The 23,074-nt window shown below is 42.6% G+C and overlaps 1 protein-coding gene across 1 annotated transcript in view; it reads left to right on the top strand.

Moving 5' to 3' along the window:
- Positions 1-23,074, top strand: part of ITGBL1 (integrin subunit beta like 1) — a 290,113-nt gene that overhangs the window by 237,009 nt on the left and 30,030 nt on the right. The window contains exon 8 of the mRNA XM_019529696.1: positions 13,708-13,824. Within this exon, the coding sequence (XP_019385241.1) occupies positions 13,708-13,824 (117 nt within the window). The remainder of the gene's footprint in view (positions 1-13,707; positions 13,825-23,074) is intronic.

Here is a 23,074-nt window from a genome sequence, read left to right as displayed (position 1 = left end):
CTAATCGCCCCAATAACTGTTAGTGGCTCCATAATTGTAATAAATGGATTTGTAAGGGTGTACCCCAGAGCAGAAATTCTAGAAAGGTTTCTTACAAAAAAAAGCAAAAAGTATGGCTAGAAATCTCTTTTTTGTGGTGTATAGTTTGATGAATGCTTTAGTGGCGCTCAGTAGAAAATTCTCTCTCTTTTGCTGTATAACAACACAATTGCAGCCTTCAAGAAGTATAGCCTCAAAGCACTGCTACTGAGAGCAGACAGATGGAGGAGGCATGCAGTCTTGATGATGATAGCAGATGTCAACAAGTTAACAATCTGAAAAGCAAGCTAACAGCGCAGCGGTGGTTCTTCCTCAAATATTAAAAAAAAAGACAAAGACAACAACAAAAAAAGACATTGAAAAGAAGATACAAATCGGCACTACTGATCAGCAAGAGCTGTGAAAGAAGCTCTGATGCTGAACCTGTGGAGTAGTGCAGTTGAATGGATTTGTCGAGAGAAGAAAAAGTTGTACTTCCCTATTAGTCCATCACAAAGGAAAAGAGCTTACCTCAAATGGCATATGCCGACTGTGCAATTAGGCTGCAAGTCACACTCTCTGTATAAACTAAAACAAGGTGCTAGTCTCAACTCTTTACAATTAAGGTTGCATAACACTTTCTGTTATAACTTCCAGTTTTCAACTGTGCATATCTTTCTAAAACGTTAACTATTCAGGCTAAAATATCCTTTGTTTGGCATCTTCCCACGGACATTGTTTTTAAAATTCTGAGTAAAAATGTCACTGACATTTTTGAAAGAGAGAGAGAGAATTTTCAGTAAAATTCTTATTATAAAACTATTCTCTTCAGAAAAAAATCTCTCGCACACATACAGCTTGTTCCCCACTCTCCCTACCCATAGTCCCCTGGGCCCTGCTGGGGCCCCTCATCCCCCAACCATAGTCCTCTGCCCCCCCAGCCCTGCCAGAGGGCCCCCCAGCTACCAGGGCTACAGGGCCAGGGACCCAGGTCCACAGCTTCCTGCCCCCCTGCAGCAGCACCTGGTCCCCAACTGTAGCCCACGAGAGGTGGTGGCTGCTGCAGCCCCAGCAGGCAGTGCAGCACAGAGCCTGGCTCCCCTTTCCTTATGGGTAGCACAGCTGGAGCAGAGCCCATTGGAAGGGGGTGGGGAGGGCTGCCTGCTGTGCGCTTGGTCTCCCCACCCTGCTGCCCTGTCCCTGGGGCCTCTGCAGCTCAGTGGGTGGGACCCAGTGCAGCAGGACAGAGCAGGACTGGGTAGGGAAGCTCAGTGCTACTACCATGAGCCCTTTGCTGCCATGGCAAGGTGCCCTCTGCCCACTCAGCAGCAGCAGAGGTGGCAGTGTGGAGCTGTGCCTCCTGCTGCTGCCAGGTGGGCAGGGGGCACCTCGCCATGGCAGTGCAGGGTTTGTACTGGTGGCACCGAGCTTCCCTGCCTGCCCTGCCATGCTGGGTGCTTCCCACTGGGCTCCAGAGAAACTAAGGGGAGGGGGAAACCTGCAGTGGGCAGCCCACACCCACCCCTGCCCCATGTACAAATCTGTGGGGCACATGCCACTCATGCCCCCCCCATGGAGTACATACAGTGGCAGGGAGCTGGCCCTCCCCACCCCCCAACTCCTTTGATGAGCTGACCACAGCCCCATCCCACTCCCCACCTGGGCCTTGTGGCTACACATGGCGCTGGGCCCCAAGCCCCACATACTGGCCAAGTTGGCCAGTAGTGCCAGCCCCAGACCTAGCCCTGTCCAACTTGAATTAAAAACCAGAAAGAATGAGTGATATATTAAAAATCAGGAGCCCAAAAGAATAAAAAAGATACTTATAGCAATGTGGAATGTTGAGAAATTGTTTTAGCTTTATTAAGGCCATGTGCATTTATTCTGATGTCAGTTTGATTTAACCAAGGTACTGTCTGGAACACTGATACCCTTACCCATGTGCTTGTGTATTCTTATGTCAGTCATGTTGTAAACTATTTCTTTTTGTGTGGTGCTTTTAGGTTTCTTTTCTTTTTCCTGTTTTTCTTTTCTACTTATTGATTTCAAATACAAGTAGTGTTTTCTCAATGAGAATCACAGAATGCATTTCCCCTGCTACTACAGTTGTCCTTTTTAGGGGAGCTACATCTGCTGAACTATATATGAAGGGCACCTCTCTTGTACTGAATTTGTTGGGGGAAGGAAAAGGTATTTGTTTAATGTGTTGTGTTGATTCCTCATACATTGGAACTCAGCATCTCCATTCTGCTTAAATGTGTCTGACTTTGACTACCTCACTGTGTGGCTCAAAGGAGGTTTTTAAAACAATTCCCCAAGTGGGAAGGAGAAAATATTCACATTTGGGGAGAACAAGAAAAGTCACCAAGAGTAGAGAATATGCAGAGAGGTGAGTAAATGAAAAACCATAAAAACTGTAAAAGAAAACCATAAAAACTGTTGTCTTTTCAGAGTAGTGTTTATTTTAGCTAAGTAAAGAAGCATATTGCATAGTTAAACATGACTGCAAATTGAACTCCTGCTAATGAACTGTTATATTTCCAGTTCCTAGATTACAATAATTTGGCCTTTGCCATAGCATTCTTTTTATACCCAGCAGTGTCTTTGCTTCTCTTTCATAACATGTTCTTTTTATAACATCTCTTGATTATATTGAAGACTCTGGTACAGAATGCAGAACTTGAATCTCCCATCTTTACTGGCGTTCTACTCTTTCACTTTTGTGTAAAAGGAGCTGGATGTTTGGTGTTTTGAATGCTTTAGAAGCATCAATAACTCCAGGTCATGCTGAACACAACTATGAAGTATTTGTTCTAGAAAATGAGAAGGAAAAACCTTCCATGCACAGCCCTGCATGGATGGTTTGGTACATTCTAGGAAGTTTTCACTTTCCATCATAGAATTGCCTGTGGAAAACTGCCAGTCAGGATACAGGTCCAATCATCTGATCTTGTATAAAACTAAGCTCCCTCCATTGTAGCATTCATCAGGAGCACATTATGGATATCAGTAACAAAACTTGATGTGTCGTGATGAATACCATGTACATCATTCTGTCTTAGGTTACACATAAGCATTTTGGAACTATAAACTGGATTCTGGGGTTCTGCTTTCTTCACTAATGCAGAAGATGTGTACCTTATTGACTAACTAAGTCAGAGAAGCATAACATAAGCTTTTATAAGCAGTGGTTTACCTTGTCTGATGCTGTGATGGTCTGATGAAGTAAGAGGCTGCTTACAAAAGTTTATGCCATGAATCTCTAATTTAATCAGTCTGTAAGGTGCAAATTTACCCTGTCTTCTGCCTGACTTCAGACTAACATGGCTAGCTGCCTCTCTTTTCAGTAATGTGACAGGATTGAGCATCACTTCAGTGAAGAAGGGACTGCTTCAACTCAAGAACTTTTTATAAACTCCCCATACTGAACATTTATTCTGGTAGTTCTTCCATATGCAGCAAAGAAGTGCAACCCTTAATCTCAAGCTGTGGCATCTGAAATTTCAGGCATATCAGAGTCCACCTGAACTGTGCTGAAGTCTGTTCCTGAAGCACTGGCGAAGTGGGTAAACTATCCCTTTACCTGACACGCTAAGAGAATAATCTTGTTTATAAGCAGAAGGTTGCTTCTCAATAGTTCAGTATTTGCACAAGGAAGAATTAATTCCCAGGCTTTCAGATCTCGGATGAGATGAAGTGTCATTAAGATGCTTATAGCCTCTTTTGTCAACATAGGAAAGTGTGGTGTTCTGTGCAAGAATAGAACTGAGAAGTGGGATTCAGTAAACAAATTTAGCACATTTTACATTTTTCCCCAAAAGGTCAACAGATTATCTTCCTTTCTCCCCATGTTTGTAAGCACCTCTTATGTGTACGAGAGCATCCTTACCAGAAACCCCTTAAGAAGCAAAAGTGTTTGATTATGCCTTGGTAATGAAAACTAGCAAATCCCAAAACAGAATGATTGGTGACTTAAAAACAGTCAATATGCAGCAATCTTAGAGTTCAGCAAAAACATTAAGAAATTTACAAAATTTCATTTAAGATTTGCTTCACAAAGGAAGCGAATCTTATTTAATTTCATCAGTTTTATGCTACTTTTAAGTGCGTTTTGCATTTGCATTCTAGGATATAAGCTTGCTCATTTCATGGAAACAGCAAATTTTAAGCAAAAATTAAAAAGTGTTCCCAGAAAGCAAATAATAAACTTGTAAATAAGGGCTTGTACCTGGAACTTGAGCTGAAGTCATCTATTCAGTAAATCTATTCAGTAGCTCCACTCAAAATTAACAAATAAAGCTTGGATTTCAAATATTCATTAAAAAAATCTTGTGAACATTTTTTTTTAGAAATTGCCTATTACATTTCAAATAAAAGACTAAGAATCTAATAATATTGTTTTTCAGAGGCATAGCAAATAGAAATAGGCTTTAAAAACTTATTTAAAAAAGAAAGATTTACTTAAATCTAAATAGTAATGCATAATATTTTTTTTGTTTCTTCCAAAGCAGAAGAATGGGTTTCTTTTGTTTGTTTGTTTTTCTCTAAATAAAGATAATCTAATCATGGTACTTACATGCCTCCAAGTTCTATTTGTATTGTCAAAGACTTTCTGGGGTCTTGTGTTTCTTTACACAACTTTCCAGGAGTAAATTAACATTTATTTTCTGTTGACCAAATTTTGAAGTGGGCAAAATTTGGAAGTGGGCAAAAGTGAGCAAAAATGCTCATTTGTATTCTGTCCTTAGACAGACCAAACTTCCCTTCATTCAGTCAAAACACATCAGTGGTACTGAAGTAGGCCTTTTTATCCAGAGGTTTGCAAAGACCTACTACACCCCACTGCAGTCTGTACAAAGTATGTAATTATTATACTCCATTTGCTTCTTCTGCTCCCTGGTTCACTTCTAGAGGGCCAAAAACCATCATACTACTCATCTGCCCCTGCTCTTCATGTGCCAGACAAAAATGGGATGGTAAGCATCTCTGGTGAAGGAGCTACACTTGCTTTCAGGTTCCCAGTCTCTGGTATGCTTGACAGCTGAGGCATATTTATCACTCTGTTTCTGGGTGTGAACAGAACAGAAATAAGTGAATGGACACGCTTCTCAGTGGCATATATAAGACCACTGGAAAAGTAATACAGATATATCCATAGGGTCCCACTGATAGCAAGGTGGAGCCATGGTCCCACTTGTGCACAATGGAGTCACAGGCTTTATCTGGGATACTGTATCCCACCCCCTATCATAGTGTGCTACCAGAAGCAAAGTTGTGGCACTGTCACAATTCACTACCCTTCACTTTCCATATCCACTGATGCATAGGCAACAAATTGTGCTGGATGGGAGTCATTTCTATCAGGATGTCATGACCCCAAACTAGCAGTTGTGGAAAAGGAATAGAAGCAAATTCTTGTTGAAGTAGGGGAGGTGCCAGCCTCTTCCCAGTGTGTGGGGCTGGGCTGGGAGGCTCCACCCCTCCCAGTGCCACTGCTGCCCATCTGCCCCATGCAGCTGAGCCTGCCCCACTCCCGCCAGCTTTGAGCCCAGCCCCAGCCTAGCTCTTTCCACCAGCAAGTCTGGTGCTGCCCCTGCCAGGAGCACCACACCTTTGTAGGCTTATCTACATGGGGTGTGTGGCAGTGGTGCTGGGAGGGGTGTCTATGGGGGCACTAAGGCAAATTTTGGGGTGGCTATACTCTCCCCCTAGCACCACCTCTGCCCAGAAGTAACACTGTGCATTTTAATAGCTTCTCTTTGTTCATCCCACTATCCTTGCCTCAATTTTTAATTAAATTTGACCAAACTTTCTGGTGCTGCAAGAGCCTCTTGGAATAGTTCATTAACTGAGTTGCCATAATAAGAAACTTGAATCTGTTCCACTGTGTTGTGCTGCACAAATTTAAATGTCAATATTTTTCTCCCCCTTGCCCCACCCCCAGGAATACTCAGGGCAAAGATTGATGATATTTTCCAAGTCTGGAGTAGTTTATGAGGACTCTGCCCAGTTCAGACTATGCTCCTGGACAAACAATTAGAGAGGAGTATATGAGTATTGCTTGGGCATGCAGGGATGAAATCAAGAAGGCCAAAGTGCAATTAGAGTTTCAGCTAGCAAGGGGTGTGAAAGGTAGCAAGAAGGGTTTCTACAAGTATGTCAGCAACAAAAGAAAGATCAGCAGGGATTCTGGTTTTCTCTGATAAAAAAAAAAAAAATCCCCAGTTTTTGGATTAAAAAAAGTAACCTCAAATCCACATTTCTCCATGATTTAAAATAAAATATCACAAATATATACATACGTATATAGTGATGTTTCATTTTAATCATGGGGAAATGTGAATTTTTTGGTTTACTTTTCTAATCTGAAAATTGGGGATTTTTTTTATCAGAGAAAACTAGGATCCCTGAAGGTCAGGGGAAGTGTAGGCCCCTTACTAAGTGTGGGAGGCAACCTAGTGACAGATGATGTGGAAAAGGGTGAAGTGCCCAATGCCTTTTCAATTCAGCCTTCACAAGCAAGGTCAGCTCCCAGACTATAGCACTTGGCAGCACAGTTTGGGGTGGCTATGAACAGCCAACAGTTGTAAAAGAACAGGTGAAGGACTATTCAGAAAAACTGGCTATGTACAAGTCCCTAGGACTGGTTGTGATGCGCCCGAGGTTGCTGAGGGAGTTGGCTGACACGATTGCAGAGCTGCTGACCATTATCTTTGAAAGCTTGTGGTGATAGGGAGAGGTCCCAGAAAATTGGAAAAGGAAAAATATAGTGCCCATCTTTAAGAAAGGGAAGAAGGAGAATTCAGGAAACTACAGATGGGTCAGCCCCACCTGAAAATGTCATGGAGCAGGTCCTCAAGCAATCCATTTCTAAGCACTTGAAGAAGGAAGTGATTAGGATCAGTTTGCTTGGATTCACCAAGGGCAAGTCAAGCCTGACCAACCTGATTGCCTTCTATGATGAGATAGCTGGTTCTGTGGATGCGGGGAGAGCAGTGGACATGACATATCTTGAATTTAGCAAGGCTTTTGATATGGTCTCCCACAATATTCTTCCAGGCAAGCTAAGGAAGTATAGATTGGATGAATGGACTGGGTTGTTGGGTTCAGAGGGTAGTAATCAATGGCTCAATGTCTAGTTCACAGCCAGTATCAAGTGGAATGCCCCAGGGGCTAGTCCCAGGGCCATTTTTTTGATATCTTCATCAGCTATCTGGAAGGTAGGATGGAGTTCACTCTTACCAAGTTTGCAGATGACACCAAGCTGGGCAGAACAGTAGATAGACTAGAGGGTAGCGTGAAGATTTAGAGTGACCTAGGCAAATTGGAAGATTGGACCAAAAGATACCTCATGAAGTTCAATAAGAACAAGTGCAAAAACCTGCACTTAGTACAGAACAATCCCATGCACATCTGGAGTACCAGTGGTGATGCGTAGGGGATACATGGGGGATAGATCCATCCTACAAAGAGGATGGATCTAGACTGTTCTTAGCGGTGGCAGATGACAGGACAAGGAGCAATGATCTCAAGTTGCAGCAAGGATTTTTAGGTTGGATATTAGGAAAAACTTCTTTATAATAATTTATTGGCACTCCCAAAAATTGTTAATTTGTTTACTGTCAAAGGTAACTTTAATAATTATGACTTTTTTTTAGAATCATGAGACCACTGAATCAGGTCTTTGACAGCCACCACAGCCTTTTGGATAAATAAGACCTGTTATGTCAAGATATAGAGTTACCCTGCAAACTTGGGAAGAAACTCCTGAGATGCTCCATTTTGGCTGTGTCTACGTGTATGCCCAGCTGGTTATTGCACAGTCATTTAGTACTTGGTACTACAGACTGCATGGTAACTGTGCAGTCCTGGCAGTACATGGTCATTTTCAACTTTACTGCACAGTAGCAACAAGCTACTGCACTGTAGTTCATTGCTACTGAGCAGTACATCAGCATCACCATTTGTGTAGCATCTCATGTAGCATTGTTGTAGCATCTCATGTAGCACCTACTGAGAGGAACACGTTCTCCATACTCTATTTTGGCAAACACTACATGCCCTCTTCATTCCCTTTGACACTGCCCCTTTCTTACTCTGGGTCCTGTAACCTGCCGTGACTTTAGTTACCTTCCTCTCTCCATCTTTTCTCCTTCCTTTGCAACCACCTATTTCACTATTCTCTGTAACATTCTGGTTCCCCAAACAATTTCTGCTCATCTTGCCCCTCCTCTATTTTTCCACCTCATGAAAACTTCTTATCCGTTTTTATTTTTTGGAAGTCGATTCTGATGGCAAGTCAAGTCATCAGCTCTAGCAGAAGTTATCAAGCACCCTGAGTAACAACAAAATAGAATATTCCAATGAGTAATACTTTATGATGCTACAGTTGAGCTGACAATACCAAGTGGTAGAAGGCTGCTTCATCTTACAGGCACAGTGCTCTTTTGAACATCCCTTTCCTGTTCCAACTATTCCTAAGGGACTGTTCCTTCTCATCCTTGTCATAGGGTGGTATGTCTTCACTACAACTTATGCTTGGGCCAGTAACCAGTATTGCAACTTGGTCCCAAATATTTTATATAAGACCAAATTAATCAATTCAATTTCTTGTTTTTAGTTTAAACAGTGAGTTCAAGAAAAAAAACAACAACTTGCAGATAAAATATATGTTGCCAGAGAAAGATAAGTTTTCTGGGAAAAAAAGGGTTTTTTATTTATTGTTCGTTTCTTACAGTGAAAGTCACTGCTCTGAACCTTCTGACATTTTTGCTAGCAGTGAAAGGACAAAAATATTTTATTCTACAAATTATATAGTTTTAGCACATGATTTTAAAGAAAAACTAGGTATATAAAAGGAACTTTCAATCATGCTCTCTAGGCAGCTGGAAATTGGTTTGAATGCATGCAGGGTAATGGTCACAGCCATTTACTGAAAACTCCCCAGATATAATCTAACTACAGGCATTGCTTGCTTCAGTTGTGCTTTCACAACAGGAAATGAAAAAGGGTGCATAGTATGTGGTGGGTAAAATTAAAAGGGGGGTACTAAAAAGAATTTGTGCCCACTAGTCATGTTCTTTTTGGAGCATGTGCTTTTTCTCTTATGTGCAAGTGATCAAAGTGCCACCTACAAGTTTATGTGAATGTAAAGGTCTACCCACTTTAGGGAACATCTGTGTATTCCAGCACTTATGCTAAAAATAGTTCTATACATTGGAATACATAGATGTTGTGTGTGCTTTGTCACATGTTAATTAAATGGAGAAATTAGATCTGATTCCCAGTCCCAACAGTCATGCCTTCTGCCATGCCATACAGGAAGTTCAAAGGTGGGTGCCAGCAGCTTGACATGTGGGGCTGGAGACATGGTTGTTCAAAGTGTTGTGAAAAGGGGAAACGGATAGGCTTCCCCCCACATGCTAGGTACACACTATAAATGCAGTATATTTCATAGTTGTTAGGGGCTGGAAGGGACCTTACAGATCATTGGGTCCAGCCCCTTAAGGCGCCTTAGATGTGTACATGCTTATGTATAAGGTTAGCTGAAAGCAAGTTGGAATTCAAAAAGATTTGAGCACAAATAAGGCACCCAGCTGAGCTGGTTGCCAGGCATACTAAGAATATGCCTAATTTATATACCTTGTCATGATACTCTTGAAGTCAGTCTTGCCAGAGTCTGATTGGCTCCTCAGTGCTGAACCTCAGCATAAATATGCATATAGGTATGCTTGTGGTTTCTGATGCACTTATACGCTTTAAGTTGTACTTCCTAATTGCCAGTCTAAGTGCCAATTCTGATGGAGGCATGGGTTGTTTTTCCATAATGGTAAGTTTAGTTTGACTGCTTGTGGGAGTCTGTTTATTCTGTCCAGACACAAGACTTTGCTACTGGTTGTATAAGGCCAACCAGTAAAGCTAACATAATGCATGTGTCCTTGCCTTTCTAATAGAGGCATCTCCTTGAAACGATTTACAACTGCAGTAATTGTTTCTGCAAGCTAAAAGGATGTAGGAAGTATGTGAAGTTCATGCCTTCAGAGTTATAACAAGAGTGACAATGAACATTTCTAAAGCATTTGAAACTATCCTTGAATGGAGAAAAGTCCACAGACATGTAGCAGCCATAAGTAATAAAACTATCATATCTCACACTGAGAGAGAGATTATAATATCAACTTATATTTTATGCATAAAATATAAAGGCAGTTGCCTTTTTTTGTGAGAAATCTACTATGAAGACGCTTTTTTTCCCAACAGGGTGAAGAAATCTATCAAAACAGCGTAAGTCCAGGGCAGAAAAAATACCTCAGATACCCTCCTTCTGTTGTACTTATAGGGCATGTCCAGATGAGCACACACATGTACCTTGCAGCAGCTCAAAGGCTTTGAGGTGCTGCAAAATGCACGCAAAAAAAGTTTTCCATGCTGCATAGTGGGGAATCCCAGTATCGAAAGAAAAAAAGTCTAAAAAAACCCAGGGTGGTACAAGTGGCTGTAGCAGGTGCTGCCTGAAACTGGAACCTGGTCAACCAGAGCTATTGTCTGGCTGCCAGTCAGGCTCCGTGCACCTGGATCAGCATTGCTGCTGTCCTGAGTGTTCCCCAGGTCCCCAGGTAAAGCTGCTAGGGCCAGCCCAGGGTGCATCCAGATAAGCATGCACGTGCATTTTCCTAGGGCGGGCGGTGGGGAGGGGAAGGGTTTGGAAGTTTTTTTTAGATACTAGGATTTCTTGGTATATAATTTTAACTCCACATTGCAAATATGCAGCATAGAGAACCTTTTCACTTGCACTGTGTAAAAGTGAACCACACATTCCCACTCATGGGGACGTGGCCGTATCGGCTGACCTATGCATCCCTAACCTTCCACATAGCATGTTGGCTGGTGTAAATTCCTACAGAAAGAGGCTACTGCATCACCATACTATAGAGATCTAGGACATTAATTTAAGGCCAGATACCTTCTGAATCTGGCTCTAAATCCTTAAGGGTCAGATTTTTAAAGGCATGTAGACATCCAACTCCTGTTGGTTTCTGTAGGAATTGACTTCCTTGAGAGACTGGTGTTCGGTGTAAGCCTGTATTTAGTTTTTACCCAGGTCTTAATCAGATCAGTTCCTATTGACTGCAATGGGAGTTGTGGCTGAGTAAGGACTAAAGGGTTTCTTACAAATTGTGTAAAAGATGATCGGATGTCAGTGTTTGAATTTAGTGAGATAGTAGGCAAATAAGTATACCTTGTAAAATGTTCATGGATTGCTTCTTTTTGGTTGCTTGAATCTCTCAAACATTCGGCAGGCTGGGCTTTTTAATGCAACACAAAATCGACTTGAACTGAAGTCACCATACAGCTCATGTCAAAAGGCTTGGCTGTCCAAGTTACAGAATATTATGGTCCTCAAGTGTTTAATTGTTTCTATCGGCTCTGGAATTTAAACAGAATTTAGGATGTTTTTGGCAGTAGCTTTTCCTCTATAATCAGGTTGCTATGGTAAACCTATTATTCTAGTCAAAGAAAGAACATGTTAGTAAAATGCTTATTTCTTTTTGGTTTTATGTGAGCCTCTAATTACTCTTAAACTATTGAATTTGTACTGCAAGTATGGTTATCACAGTAAGTAAAAGAATAAGGTCATAGGGAGTGTGCCTGCTATTATTTTGACAACAGATGCATTTGATAAAATAATATCTTGACTGAAATGACCTCACTCTGGATTCTGAAAAATATTTTTTTCCCCCCCCTCCCCAGAGAGGCATCTTTTATACAGTATCCTGAAATTTAGCTGTATGTCATGCTGCTAATCTCTGAGTTTGTCTATGTGGAAACACTTAGGAAATTTAAGATGAATTAATGAAAGCATGATATTTAAGCATGCTAAGTCCTTGGATAGACACGCCTCATTCAGAAATGAAAACTGTTTTAGTCTGTGGCCTTGAAGGCCACCTTTACTTCAGGATGAAAATACATGTATGCAGGCTTAATCCACTTTAATTTCTGATATTACATTTTTATATTTAGTAGATTTGGATTTTTGCAGTACACGTCTTCCAATTCATCAGCGAAAGAAATTGCTCAAAACACCCTTTCAATTATCCAGACATCATTTAGATTGTTTAGGATGTGAACTAGAAATTTAAATCAAGCTAATGCTCTATCAGTAGAACATCATCACTAAATTCACTTCAAGTTTTTAAAGTAGAAGAAAAGGAGTTACATGACACAAGATAGTGGAAGTAATTTTTAAAAGAGAAATTTATGAATGAATTAGCTTGAATGAGACTTTTCTCATGACAGTATGAGATATTTTTAAATATACTCCTAAATATTTCAGAATCAGACAAAAATATGTATATGGTGAGAGGGCAGCAGGACAGGCCCTCTCCTCTGCGAGGAGAGACTGAGGGACCTGAACCTGTTCAGCCTCAGCAAGAGGAGGCTGAGGAGGGACCTGGTGGCTGCCTACAAACTCATCAGGGGACATCATCAGTAAATAGGAAGAGCCCTTTTCTCCCCAGCACCACCTGAGGTGATGAGGAGCAGTGGTAATAAGCTGACAGAGAATAAGTTTAGATTAGAGATCAGAAGGCAATTTTTTATAGTTAGGGTTGCCAAAATCTGGAACCAACTTCCCAGGGAAGTGGTCCTTGCCTCTACCTTGGGCAAATTCAAGAGGAGGTTAGATGATCACCTGTCTGGGGTCTTGTGAACCCAGTATCATTCCTGCCTGTGGCAGGGGGTCAGGCTAGATGATCCGTTCAGGTTCCTCCTGACCCTAGCTACTATGAAACTATATATTTGACATGTCACTTTACCTTTAAGAATAGAAAATAGCTTTTAGACAAGATTTTCAAAAGCCTCCAACTGACTTAGGAGGTTCTTTTTCGTTTTCAAAGAGTGCTTAATCAACTAAGTCCCATTGATTTGTAAAGCCAAAGGCATTTTTGAATATGACCCGCTGCATCCTAAGTCACTTAATTAGTTTTGAAAATTTAACTGTTTTTGGTTTTTGGTACCTGAAGTACCCCCTGCCAATCAACGTGGCAAAAACAAAACCGGAAATCCCACTGTGGCATTTCTGGTTTTGCTGCAGCGAGCCGCGTCTCACTTTTTCTACCGCTGCCCAGGGCAAAGCAGCCTGCGTGGGGCCTCCCTCCCTACCCACTGCCACACTGATGCTGGGGAGTGAAAGCCTCGGCACACCAGACATGGTGGCCAGAACTTCCAGCCTGAGCAGGCAAAGACCAAAGTGCAGCACCCGCGTATCCCCTGCACATGTCTCGCATACCCCCAGGTTACACGTACCCCAGGTTGAGAAAACTGCTGTAGTTAGAATTCAGTAGTTAAGAATGATGACTTAGTTCTACACTTTCTTTCAGAAAGAGTAAGGGACATGTACTGGGGAACTTGTCAACCCATGAGTGACTCATTCTCTCAATTAACCCTGGTCAATTTTTCCACTGACCCAAAAAGTCTCACAGAACTATCTGAGCATCTATCCTTTGTGCAGAGCATAGCATTTCAGCATTTGCTTAAAAAGTAAAGTATATGGCTAAGTGCTCTGCTAAAGAAAGGTGGACTGTGCTGAAGGGCTTTGCTGAGTTTGCAGGAGCACAGCATTTTTTCTCTGTCTTTTTGTCCTTAAAATCTTGAGGATGCTGTGGCCCTAACATCTATTTGTTTTTACAGGGAAATGCGAATGTGGCCAGTGCACTTGTTTTCCTCCAGGAGACAGCCGAGTTCATGGTAAAACATGTGAATGTGATGATCGACAGTGTGAAGATATGGCTGGAAATGTCTGTGGGGGTATGTATTCATTTTACAAAAGCATTAGGCCATTATGGCCTTGTAACTTTACCTGTTTCCCTTGATTTTGATATTTTATATTCTAACAAATATTTCAGATTGTTTATTAACAAGTCAGATACATTAACACTTACAATGTACTACAGTATTTACATGGATATGATCAGTATTTATGAGAAAGCAATGCCAAATATTCAAAGAAAAACCTGGATAAAAATCATTTTTCATGTTTTCTCTTTTTATTTAATAACGTCTGTCAATTGCCTTGCATATTCCTTTTTATAAGTTAATACAGCTCAGTATTAACGTGCCATCTAATGAGGGTTTTTAAAGTATCTTTATTAAAAGGTTTTATAGTACTGAAAAAATGGCCATTTCACGTCTGGTAATACCATCTTGCTCTGCATCCTGATAAGTCCTCATAGAATAACTGAACTGTGTGAACATTAGGATCAGTGATCTCACAAATGTGGGGTTGGTAATTTACTAGGCAGAACTCTTCCCTTAATTAGCACCGACAATGCCCTAAAATGATGTAAAGAGCTACACAAATACTGGCAGTATCTTATTTTAAATTAGACATAAACAGTAACTGATCACTTGTGGTCTTTCACTCACTTTATAAGAGTACAAGTTTTATGTACAGATGGTTTTAAGTACATTTTACCACCTATCTTCTTAGTTATCACCATATCTTCAATTCATGCCATAAACAGTTATTTATTATTGCATATATAACAGTTCTTTTATATGGTTACAACATTGTATAACATTGTTTCAGCATTGCATAAGGTAATAACTTGTTTGGAAGGGACTTTACGACTGTGGGATGAAAGACAATGTTGATTAAGAAGACATAGATTGGCAGCAAAAACTGAGAGATTAGAGAATTTTTCCAATTCCTCCTGCAAATATATAGTGCATGTAAAAATGCAGATTTGTATACACGAGAGAGCACATACACCCATACCATGTATGTCCATTATGTATGAAATTTAAATTGAGAAAATATTGGTCTAAAAGTCTTTCCTAATTTCATTGATTCACTTAAAATCAACTGTCTGGGAGAGGCAGCAACTTTTCTATTCAGGCAGGGTGGAAACAGTCAATTGACTTCATGAATCATTAACATCTCTTTGATTCTTGTTATTCTCTCTCCACTCCACAGGTGTTAACAACCCTGTATTCTTTTTTCATGATGGCTGATGCTTCACTTTTCAAACTATCCTTTCTTCTGCAATTTTGCTGATGGTCAGCCATTCCGGGCGATCTCTCTTTTTTGTTTTATAGATCTGTAGACTGATTTTTAGCTCTAGATAAAAACAGGTTGACCACAATTATTTTAGGGAAATCTGGAATGGCGGGGAGGGTGGGTGGCAGGAGATGCATGACTTCTCCCCCTCCCCGCATACAAACACACGCACAAATGTGGTTTGGGGCAGTGGGCAGAGCTGGAGCAGGTGTTAGGAGTGTGGTGCCATACATCCCAACAGCTTCTCTGGCCCTGCCCACTGCTGCACACTCACATACTTCAGCCCATGGCTCCCAAGAGTGGGGCCAGGTGGGACAACATGGCGTGCACGCGTGCACACACACACACACACACACTCTCTCTCTCTCTCTCTCTCTCTCTCTCTCCACTTTTCCTGCAACTCCAAGGTTCCTGCCAATCCAGGACTTTTGCTTAAATTTTCGCCAATGGCTGGGACTCCAAAGCAGCCTATAAAATCTGGGACATTCCTAGCCAATTTGGGACATATGGTCCCCCAGCTAAAATCCTTAACTCAGGTGTAGACATGGCTGACAGTGAAGTAATGGAGGCACTGTGAAAACATTCAAGAAGGCTATATTTTGTTTTATAAATCTGAATCAGAGCTGTACCTTTAACAGTAGTGACTATGGGGCTAGTGATACAACAGGCGTTGAGTATTTTTGCCTAGTTTGTTGTGTTTTAAAACACATTAAGTATCTTCTAACAAATCAGTGTACATTCCAATAGCTATATGTGTTTTTTCTGTGATCTTAATAATATAGTGCTATCCCCCTACCATATTTGTAAAGTTTCTAGTTTTTCTTTAACTGGAGACACATGTGTTATTATACGTGATGATGTACAAAACCATCTGCACCCCACTTTTCAAAATCCTTGATCTGCCCAAGGTTGCTACTAATAATATGTTAATGGAATGCCTTCAGAATTATCAGCAAACTATCAAATTTCCTTATTAGTTATAACACAATTATAATCACTTTTTTCTTCTGTCTGGAGAACCTTACATTTTTGTTTTGAATAATCATAGGATGAGAGAAGAGTAATCAACAATCAGGGCTGAAAAGGAGTCATTTGGCTGTTGCTGGGGTGCAAGGGATTTCATTATCTGAACATTTCCTCATCTTCTGTTTAGTATACTATAAAGTGGAAACCAGAGATAAATCCAGCCATTAAACAATTTGTATTTGACTTATAGTCTCCTGTGGAAAAAGAGTTAAAATATATTACTCATTAAAATATATAAAAAAATAGAGATTAATTGAAATCTTAGCTTAACTTTTCTAGGGTATTATTATTATTATTATTTTAACTTGGGACTTAATTACTAATGTTTATCTACAAGTGAGTAAGATTTACTGCTAAGGATCACTGTGAGTGTGAGCAGACTAAAGTAATTGTGTATGCACACTCCAATATGTTCCTTTGGAACTACAGACATTTTTTTCCTTGGCGAGGACGACTCGGCTCAGCTCTAGAGAATAAGAAAATATTTTTGTCTGTCAAAGAGAATCTTTTCCTAGCTTTTTCTGCTCTTAATGTCATGTCTGTATCATTGGAACTAGCTGAGATTCTGTTGAAGCATTCCCTAAGAAGAACCTCCTATATGTTTATCTGACAAGATCTGGGTTAGATCTTTAACATCATTATCAATTGGCACATAATGAATTCTACTTTCCTCAAGTCTTGTTTCATACTCTCTGTTTGTTTGATTTCTCTGTTTTAATTTTCTTTTTTAAACTTGTTCAGGCACATTTAACTCTTTTTCTTTAAATTCACTTATTTTTCTTTCTTTTTGCTCCTTCTCTGGGAATAAAGAACATCTAGGTCAAATAAGATCACCCCAGGAATGAAAGACCTGAGAAATAATGTCCATTTGTCTGCTCCTATAGAGGCAAGGTGGCACTTAATTTTCTTTTGAATGGGCCTATACCTTCTTGAGGCCAAGAATACATCAGGGAAAGGCTAGAAGGAGAGGGCAAAGTGGTAGTCAGACACAACTAATTTTGTCAACAATGGCTTAAAAGTAGAATTGAAAATTGCAAGACAGACATAGCTGTATTAATTTTGCTGGGGCTTATTTACCCTAAAAATGTATTTACATTTAAGATGTTTTTCTCAACTCTTGTGGGATTAAAAAAAAATTTGATAGATGTGGATTCATTAATTTCCTGGTGTCAAAAAACCTGCCATGCTGCAAATTAGCAGCACTATCAATGCCTGCATGTGCAGCACATGCGGTTTGTGGTGCCACAGATGGGTCTGCAGTGACGCATGCTGGTCTGGACGTGCCCCTGAAGATGACAGGGAAAGAAGCAAGATCTCCATGATTCCCCCCCGATTCCAGCACAGAAAATCAGCTGCCATGCTTAAAATATACCCCACAGTTTTCGAAGGCTGATTTTCAGAGAAAAGCTACGTGTAGTCCATGAGTAAATACAGTATAGGATCATAGGAAAATAAGGCTCGAAGAGACCTTGTGAGGTCAAATAGTCAAGGCAGGATCATTTCTGACTAAACCATCCCAGCCAAGTGTCTGTCTAACATGCTTTTCCAGGACTGAGATTCCACAGTTTATTTAGGTGCAGTAGTCTGTTCCAACATTTGACCACTCTCCTTGTCAGAAAGTATGAAGCTCACTGATTTACTACTAAGCATGTAGTACTAAGCATTATACTGGTTTTAATTTACTCTGATTTACTATGACTCGCACTGGATCAATACTACTATTTTTTCTGTCCACTCCTATACTGGTATAAGTGGAGGTAAACCACTGTAACTTTAAACCTGTTTCATCCAAGTTTCACATTACAGCAGTTTGGTTGTACCTATATTGGTATAAGGTGGGCAAACGCAATAGTTGCATCAGTTTTGATGTTGTGCTCTTAAACAGTGCTTCCATCCCTCTTTTTAAAATTATTATATCATTACTTCAGTCCACTCCTAAGTCATATGAGATGTATGATCAGTTACGTTATGGGGTTCACAGTAATTGTACATCTGCCTAGATCTTTGTTCAACTGAATTCATAGAATATTAAAAGTTTTACAGCATATTTTAAGAGGTTTTCCTTTCATAGGCCGCATTACCTTTTGCCTTAAAGCCTTTTTTTCTGCAAAAAAGAAACTTTTAGGATGAACCCTGTTGAGTTCAAATTGTTCTTGATACTTGCTACTGATACAGACACAAAAGTTGCAAATGATAACTGGTTTTAGTTGACATCTATATCAAGTCTGAGGAGTGGTGATATTAACTGAGATCTGTATGTGTTCATTTCAGGGATAACAGGAGTTAGTGACACCTGAGTTTCTCTCCTTGAGATAGCCCATGTCAAATGAGAACAGCCACACTGAGAAATAATATTTGATCTGTTGTGGTGGCTACAACGTACTCACTTACTTATACATGGGTAATCCTTACTTCAGAGTGAGTCGAAAGGGATTGGCACCAGGTCTGAGCACCTCAGTTATCTCACCCCGTGTATGAACAAACTGTATCCTCACTGGCACTTGATTGCCCATTCTGTATTGCTAGCAATTCTAAGGGCAGATCCCCACATGGTATGGGCTGCTTTATTTCTCCTCAGTAAATTGTGGGAGAATATGTTTAGCTTTTCAGACATAGAGGATGAATTGTGGGAAGGTGCGGAAGAACTTTCAGCTAGCCTGTGTTGAAAGCACTGCTAAACTCAGATGAGCTCTTTTTGTGGTGGCCAGAACATGATTAGGGATAACTGAGTGCATCTATATGTGCTATTAGTGCTATAAAGACTTACTGTACAGTAAAATACTGTGTAGTAACCCTTCCCTGGGAGCACATCTACACGTGCTCCCTGTTGGAAGCATATCTGCTGCCAACAGGAGCAGCCTGGTACAGAGCTACTCCCACTTCCCTCTGCCCCTCTGCAGCACCCAGGTGTCGCTCCAGGTTCCCATAGGGTGCTAGCCCAGTGGCTGGCAGGGAGCACAGGGGCTGAGCTCAATTCACATGGGGCCCGGAGAGCTCTGTCAGCTGCTGTGGCAGCTGTCTTCTGGCCCTATGCACTTCAGAAGTGGCCCTGATATGCACAGATCCAAACAACAGCTGCTACTGCAGAGCCCTCTTGGCCCAATGCATATGAAGACAAGCCCTGTGCCTAGTGGGGTTTCCCTGCAGTTGGTGGTTGGCTAGGAGCTGTCCTATTTTTGGGGCAGATCTCAGACAGCCCCTGGCTGGGTGGGGATTTCCCTGCCCAGTTAGGGGCTGGCTGGGAGCTGCCCTGGAAGTGGAACAGCTCCTGGACAGGCCCCAACTGGGCAGGGAAGCAGAGAGCTCCCCATTCCCAGTTCTGTTCAGCCCCTGTCTCCTGTGGGTAGACAGGAACTGAGCAGTGCTGTGGCAGGGTAGGGCAGAGAGCTACCCTGTCCTGGTGCTGCTTGGCTCCTGGGGGCAGCCAAGAGCTGAGCAGCACTAGGACTGGGAGAGTTCCTCATCCTCCATGGCCCCCTGGTGTTTGTGCTGAATTTGCTCCTGGTCAGCATCTACATATGCACTACTGCACAGTATCTACTGCACAGTTAGTTTACTACCTATACTTATAGGTAGTAGCTAACTGTACAGTAGACTAATTTGCTATGCAGTAAATGGTGCACATGTGTAGATGATGATGCTTTACTGTGCAGTAGATTAATCTGTTTTGCAGTAAAGCATCTTGTGTAGACGCACCCACAATATAATAAGACATTGGAGTTAAGTTTTCAGTGAAGAGGTATCTTATGCTCCTTAGACTACCTAGGTCATATCCCATGGTTCCTAACACTGCAGGACCAACAGCTGCTCTGGATTGTTTCTTAAGAAACAATAAGAGAACCTGTCTGTTATTTTCTGGTGCAAGGAAAGAATTGTGGGAAATCAGTGGAGGAGCAGAGGCACTCAACCTTATGAGTAGGCTGGACTATAATTACAGGGAGCTCTTGAGTTATAATTATGCATAATTTTTCAGTGACGATAAGCTTATAGTTATGGCAAAGATTGCATTGTGTTTGAGGAGGAGTTGAGAGAGCCACAAATCAGCTAGAGGAGTGCTCTAAGACAGTAGTACTCAACCTTTTTGGCCAGCAGGCTAGATGGGCAGTGTCTGATCACTCCATGGGCTGTATCTGGCCAGTGGACCCAACCTGATGCCTGGGGCAGAAATGTTTGGGCCCTATCTGGCTGCACATAGTGGGGTAGCCTGGCCTTGATCCAGCACCGTAGTGGAAGGAGGCTTGGTCCAGCCCTGGCCTGGCTGCATAGAGAAGAAGGGGGCATGACCTAGCCCCACAAGAAGAAAGGGGCATGACCTAGCCCTAACCTGGCCAGGCAGAGGCAAGGGGGTACGAGCTGGCCCTGGGTCAGCTGCCTCAGGGGAGGTTGGTGCTCCGGTCCTGTGGTGGGAAGGGGGCACAGCTGAGCCCCAGAACAGCCTCACAGAGGGAATAGAGCATAGCCCAGCCACAGTCTGGCCATCTGGGGTGGGTTGTGGGCCAGCTCCTACTCATACTTACCTTGTAAGACTTAGGATTTCACCAGCAGGGAGGCGGGGGACGACAAATTTTCTGACCCATGGGAAGCTCTGTGGGCTGGATTCAAAGGCTCTTTAGGCTGCATTTGGTCCATGGGCCAGAGGTCCAGCACCCCTGCTCTAACACAAAACATCTGGCTAACAAGCTGGATATGGATGTTTTGTTGGAGTTTTAGAAGTGCTGCACTAAAACTGGCTTGCTTTTAACCTCTAATATCACTATTCAGTATCAATAAAAGAATGAGATATGCTGTCTTGTGCCTCTGCCAACCTATAATTCTGCCAAGCAGAGCAGAGCAAAACAGGTTCCTGGAGTGCCAACCCGTCTGACCAAAAATCATGGTGATACATATATTCATGAATAGATTAATAGATTTATGTGGAAGGTCTAAGGTGAATTATGAGGATTGCTGAGGCAAATAGTTGGAGGCTCAGACCTCTTAGTCCCAATCATATTCTTACAGGACTGATGCTTTGCTGCTACCCTGAAGCATCAAGGTTTTGCTAAAAAACCTCATCATGATCTTTTGGAATCATCTGTTAAGAACATTACACTGTACTACACACCCATTCTGTAGGCTTCACATATTGCAAGCATTTAAAGTCATTCACAGTCAGGAGTTGACCCCTCCTCCCTCTCCCTTCATTTCTATTCCAGTGCCACTTATTGACAGTAGACCAGGGCCGGGCAATTATTTTGCCTGGAAGGCCACTTAGTGAGGTCTAGTGAGCTTTCAAAGGCTGCATGTGTAGCTCTGCCCCTTGACAGTTGGCCCCCCCACCCCAGTTGCCATCTTGGGACCAGAAGTCCTACCCCTAACCCCTCATCTTTGCCACTGGAAGTCCCTCCCCTTGCCCTACAGAAATACTCCTTTTGGGAAGGGGTTGCCATCTTAGAACCAGAAAAAAAACCAAACCGCTTATACACTAAAAGTCAAACACCTTCTATAACATATTTTAATTTTATTACAAAAATATTTTTGTCATGATTTTTGTTTGCATACTGTTTATAGAGGTGATTTGCATAATAACTGAAAAATACAATTCTTAGTCTTGTATATTGTGTCGGGGGGTGAAGGGATTTTGTGAGGGGGTGTGGCTGTGTAGGGGGAGGGCAACAGGGTATGTTGGGGAGTGTGTATATGTGGGGAGGTTGGGGGGAAGGGTGTGGGTGTGTGGTATTTTTGGGGTGTGAGGGATGGAAGGGCGGTATCAGGACTCCCCCACGCTCCCTCCATGGTGCGTAGCCCCCACAGGTGGTGGCAGGAACAGCGCAACAGCAGATGGGTACTTGGGTCGTTTGTGCCCAGTCCAGGCTCTGGCACCTGGTGGCATGCAGCTCTGGCCACAGCTGCACATGGGGGTGAGGAGCATAGCCTGGCCAGGCGGCCTCTATCGCCAGGGCCCCCCACTGTGTACATGCAACTCCTGCACACACACATCACCGGAGGGAAGCCCCACACACTGGAGCCAGCTTCTTTCCCTGCCTGCTGCCTTACAGGTCCTGAGACTCCACAGGGAGTCCCGGGACCTACATGGTTGGGAGCAGCAAAAGCACCTGGCTCTAGCACATGGAGCTTCCCTCCGGTGTAATGCAAGTGTGAAAGCTGCATGTCCATGGCTGGGAGCCCCAGTGATACAGGTGGCCTGGCTGGTCTGAGCTCCTTGTCCCCATGTACAGCACTGGCTAGAGCCTTGCACCACCAGGAGCCAGCGCCTGTGCTGGGCATGAGCAACTCAAGTACCTGCCTGCTGCTGCTTCTACTGCTGCTGCCGCCAGCATAGGCTGCGTGTTATGGGGGGTGTTCTGGGGAGTCCCCAGGGGGGTTCCCCACCCCTTCACCCCTTCCCTTCCTCATAACCTGCCCATTAGAGCTCCACATTGCTGCAAACCCTAGCCCTACACTCTGCACACCACCCAGCTGCAGCTGCAGCTCTGCTACCCCCACTATTTCCATACCTGCTGCTTGGAGCAAGCAGGATGCCAGGGAAGCTGAGCCGGTACCTTGGCAGCTGCAGCAATGGCAGCAGCAGCCCCACTCAGAAGCTGCATGCTAGCTGAGCTGAGACTTTCTGCCCACAAGGATGGGAGCGAGGTGCAATAGGGTATGTTGGTCGGGGGAGGGGGGTGTCTAGTGCCACTTTTATGGGCAGAAGGACTGGGTGGGGTACAATTAGTTGGTGGGCACCATGGGGTAGATGAAAGTCCCTGGAGGACTGGATCCGGCGTGATAGCAATATTTTGCCTGCCCATGCTGTAGACCCTACAAACTTCTTTCTACATAGGTTTCTTTACTTTTGGAGCTCCCTCCCACCAACTTTGAGGCAGACTGAGACCAAAGCTAGCAAATCATAGATTTCATAGATTTCATAGACATTAGGGCTGGAAGGGACCTCGGGAGATCATTGAGTCCAGCCCCCTGCCCAAAGGGCAGGAA

This window comes from Crocodylus porosus, unplaced genomic scaffold, assembly GCF_001723895.1.
Source record: "Crocodylus porosus isolate Cpor-Errol unplaced genomic scaffold, CroPor_comp1, whole genome shotgun sequence".
In the NCBI taxonomy this organism is placed as follows: Eukaryota; Metazoa; Chordata; order Crocodylia; family Crocodylidae; genus Crocodylus; species Crocodylus porosus.
Note: the sequence above shows the minus strand (reverse complement) of the source record. Positions and strands in the feature narration are given on the sequence as shown.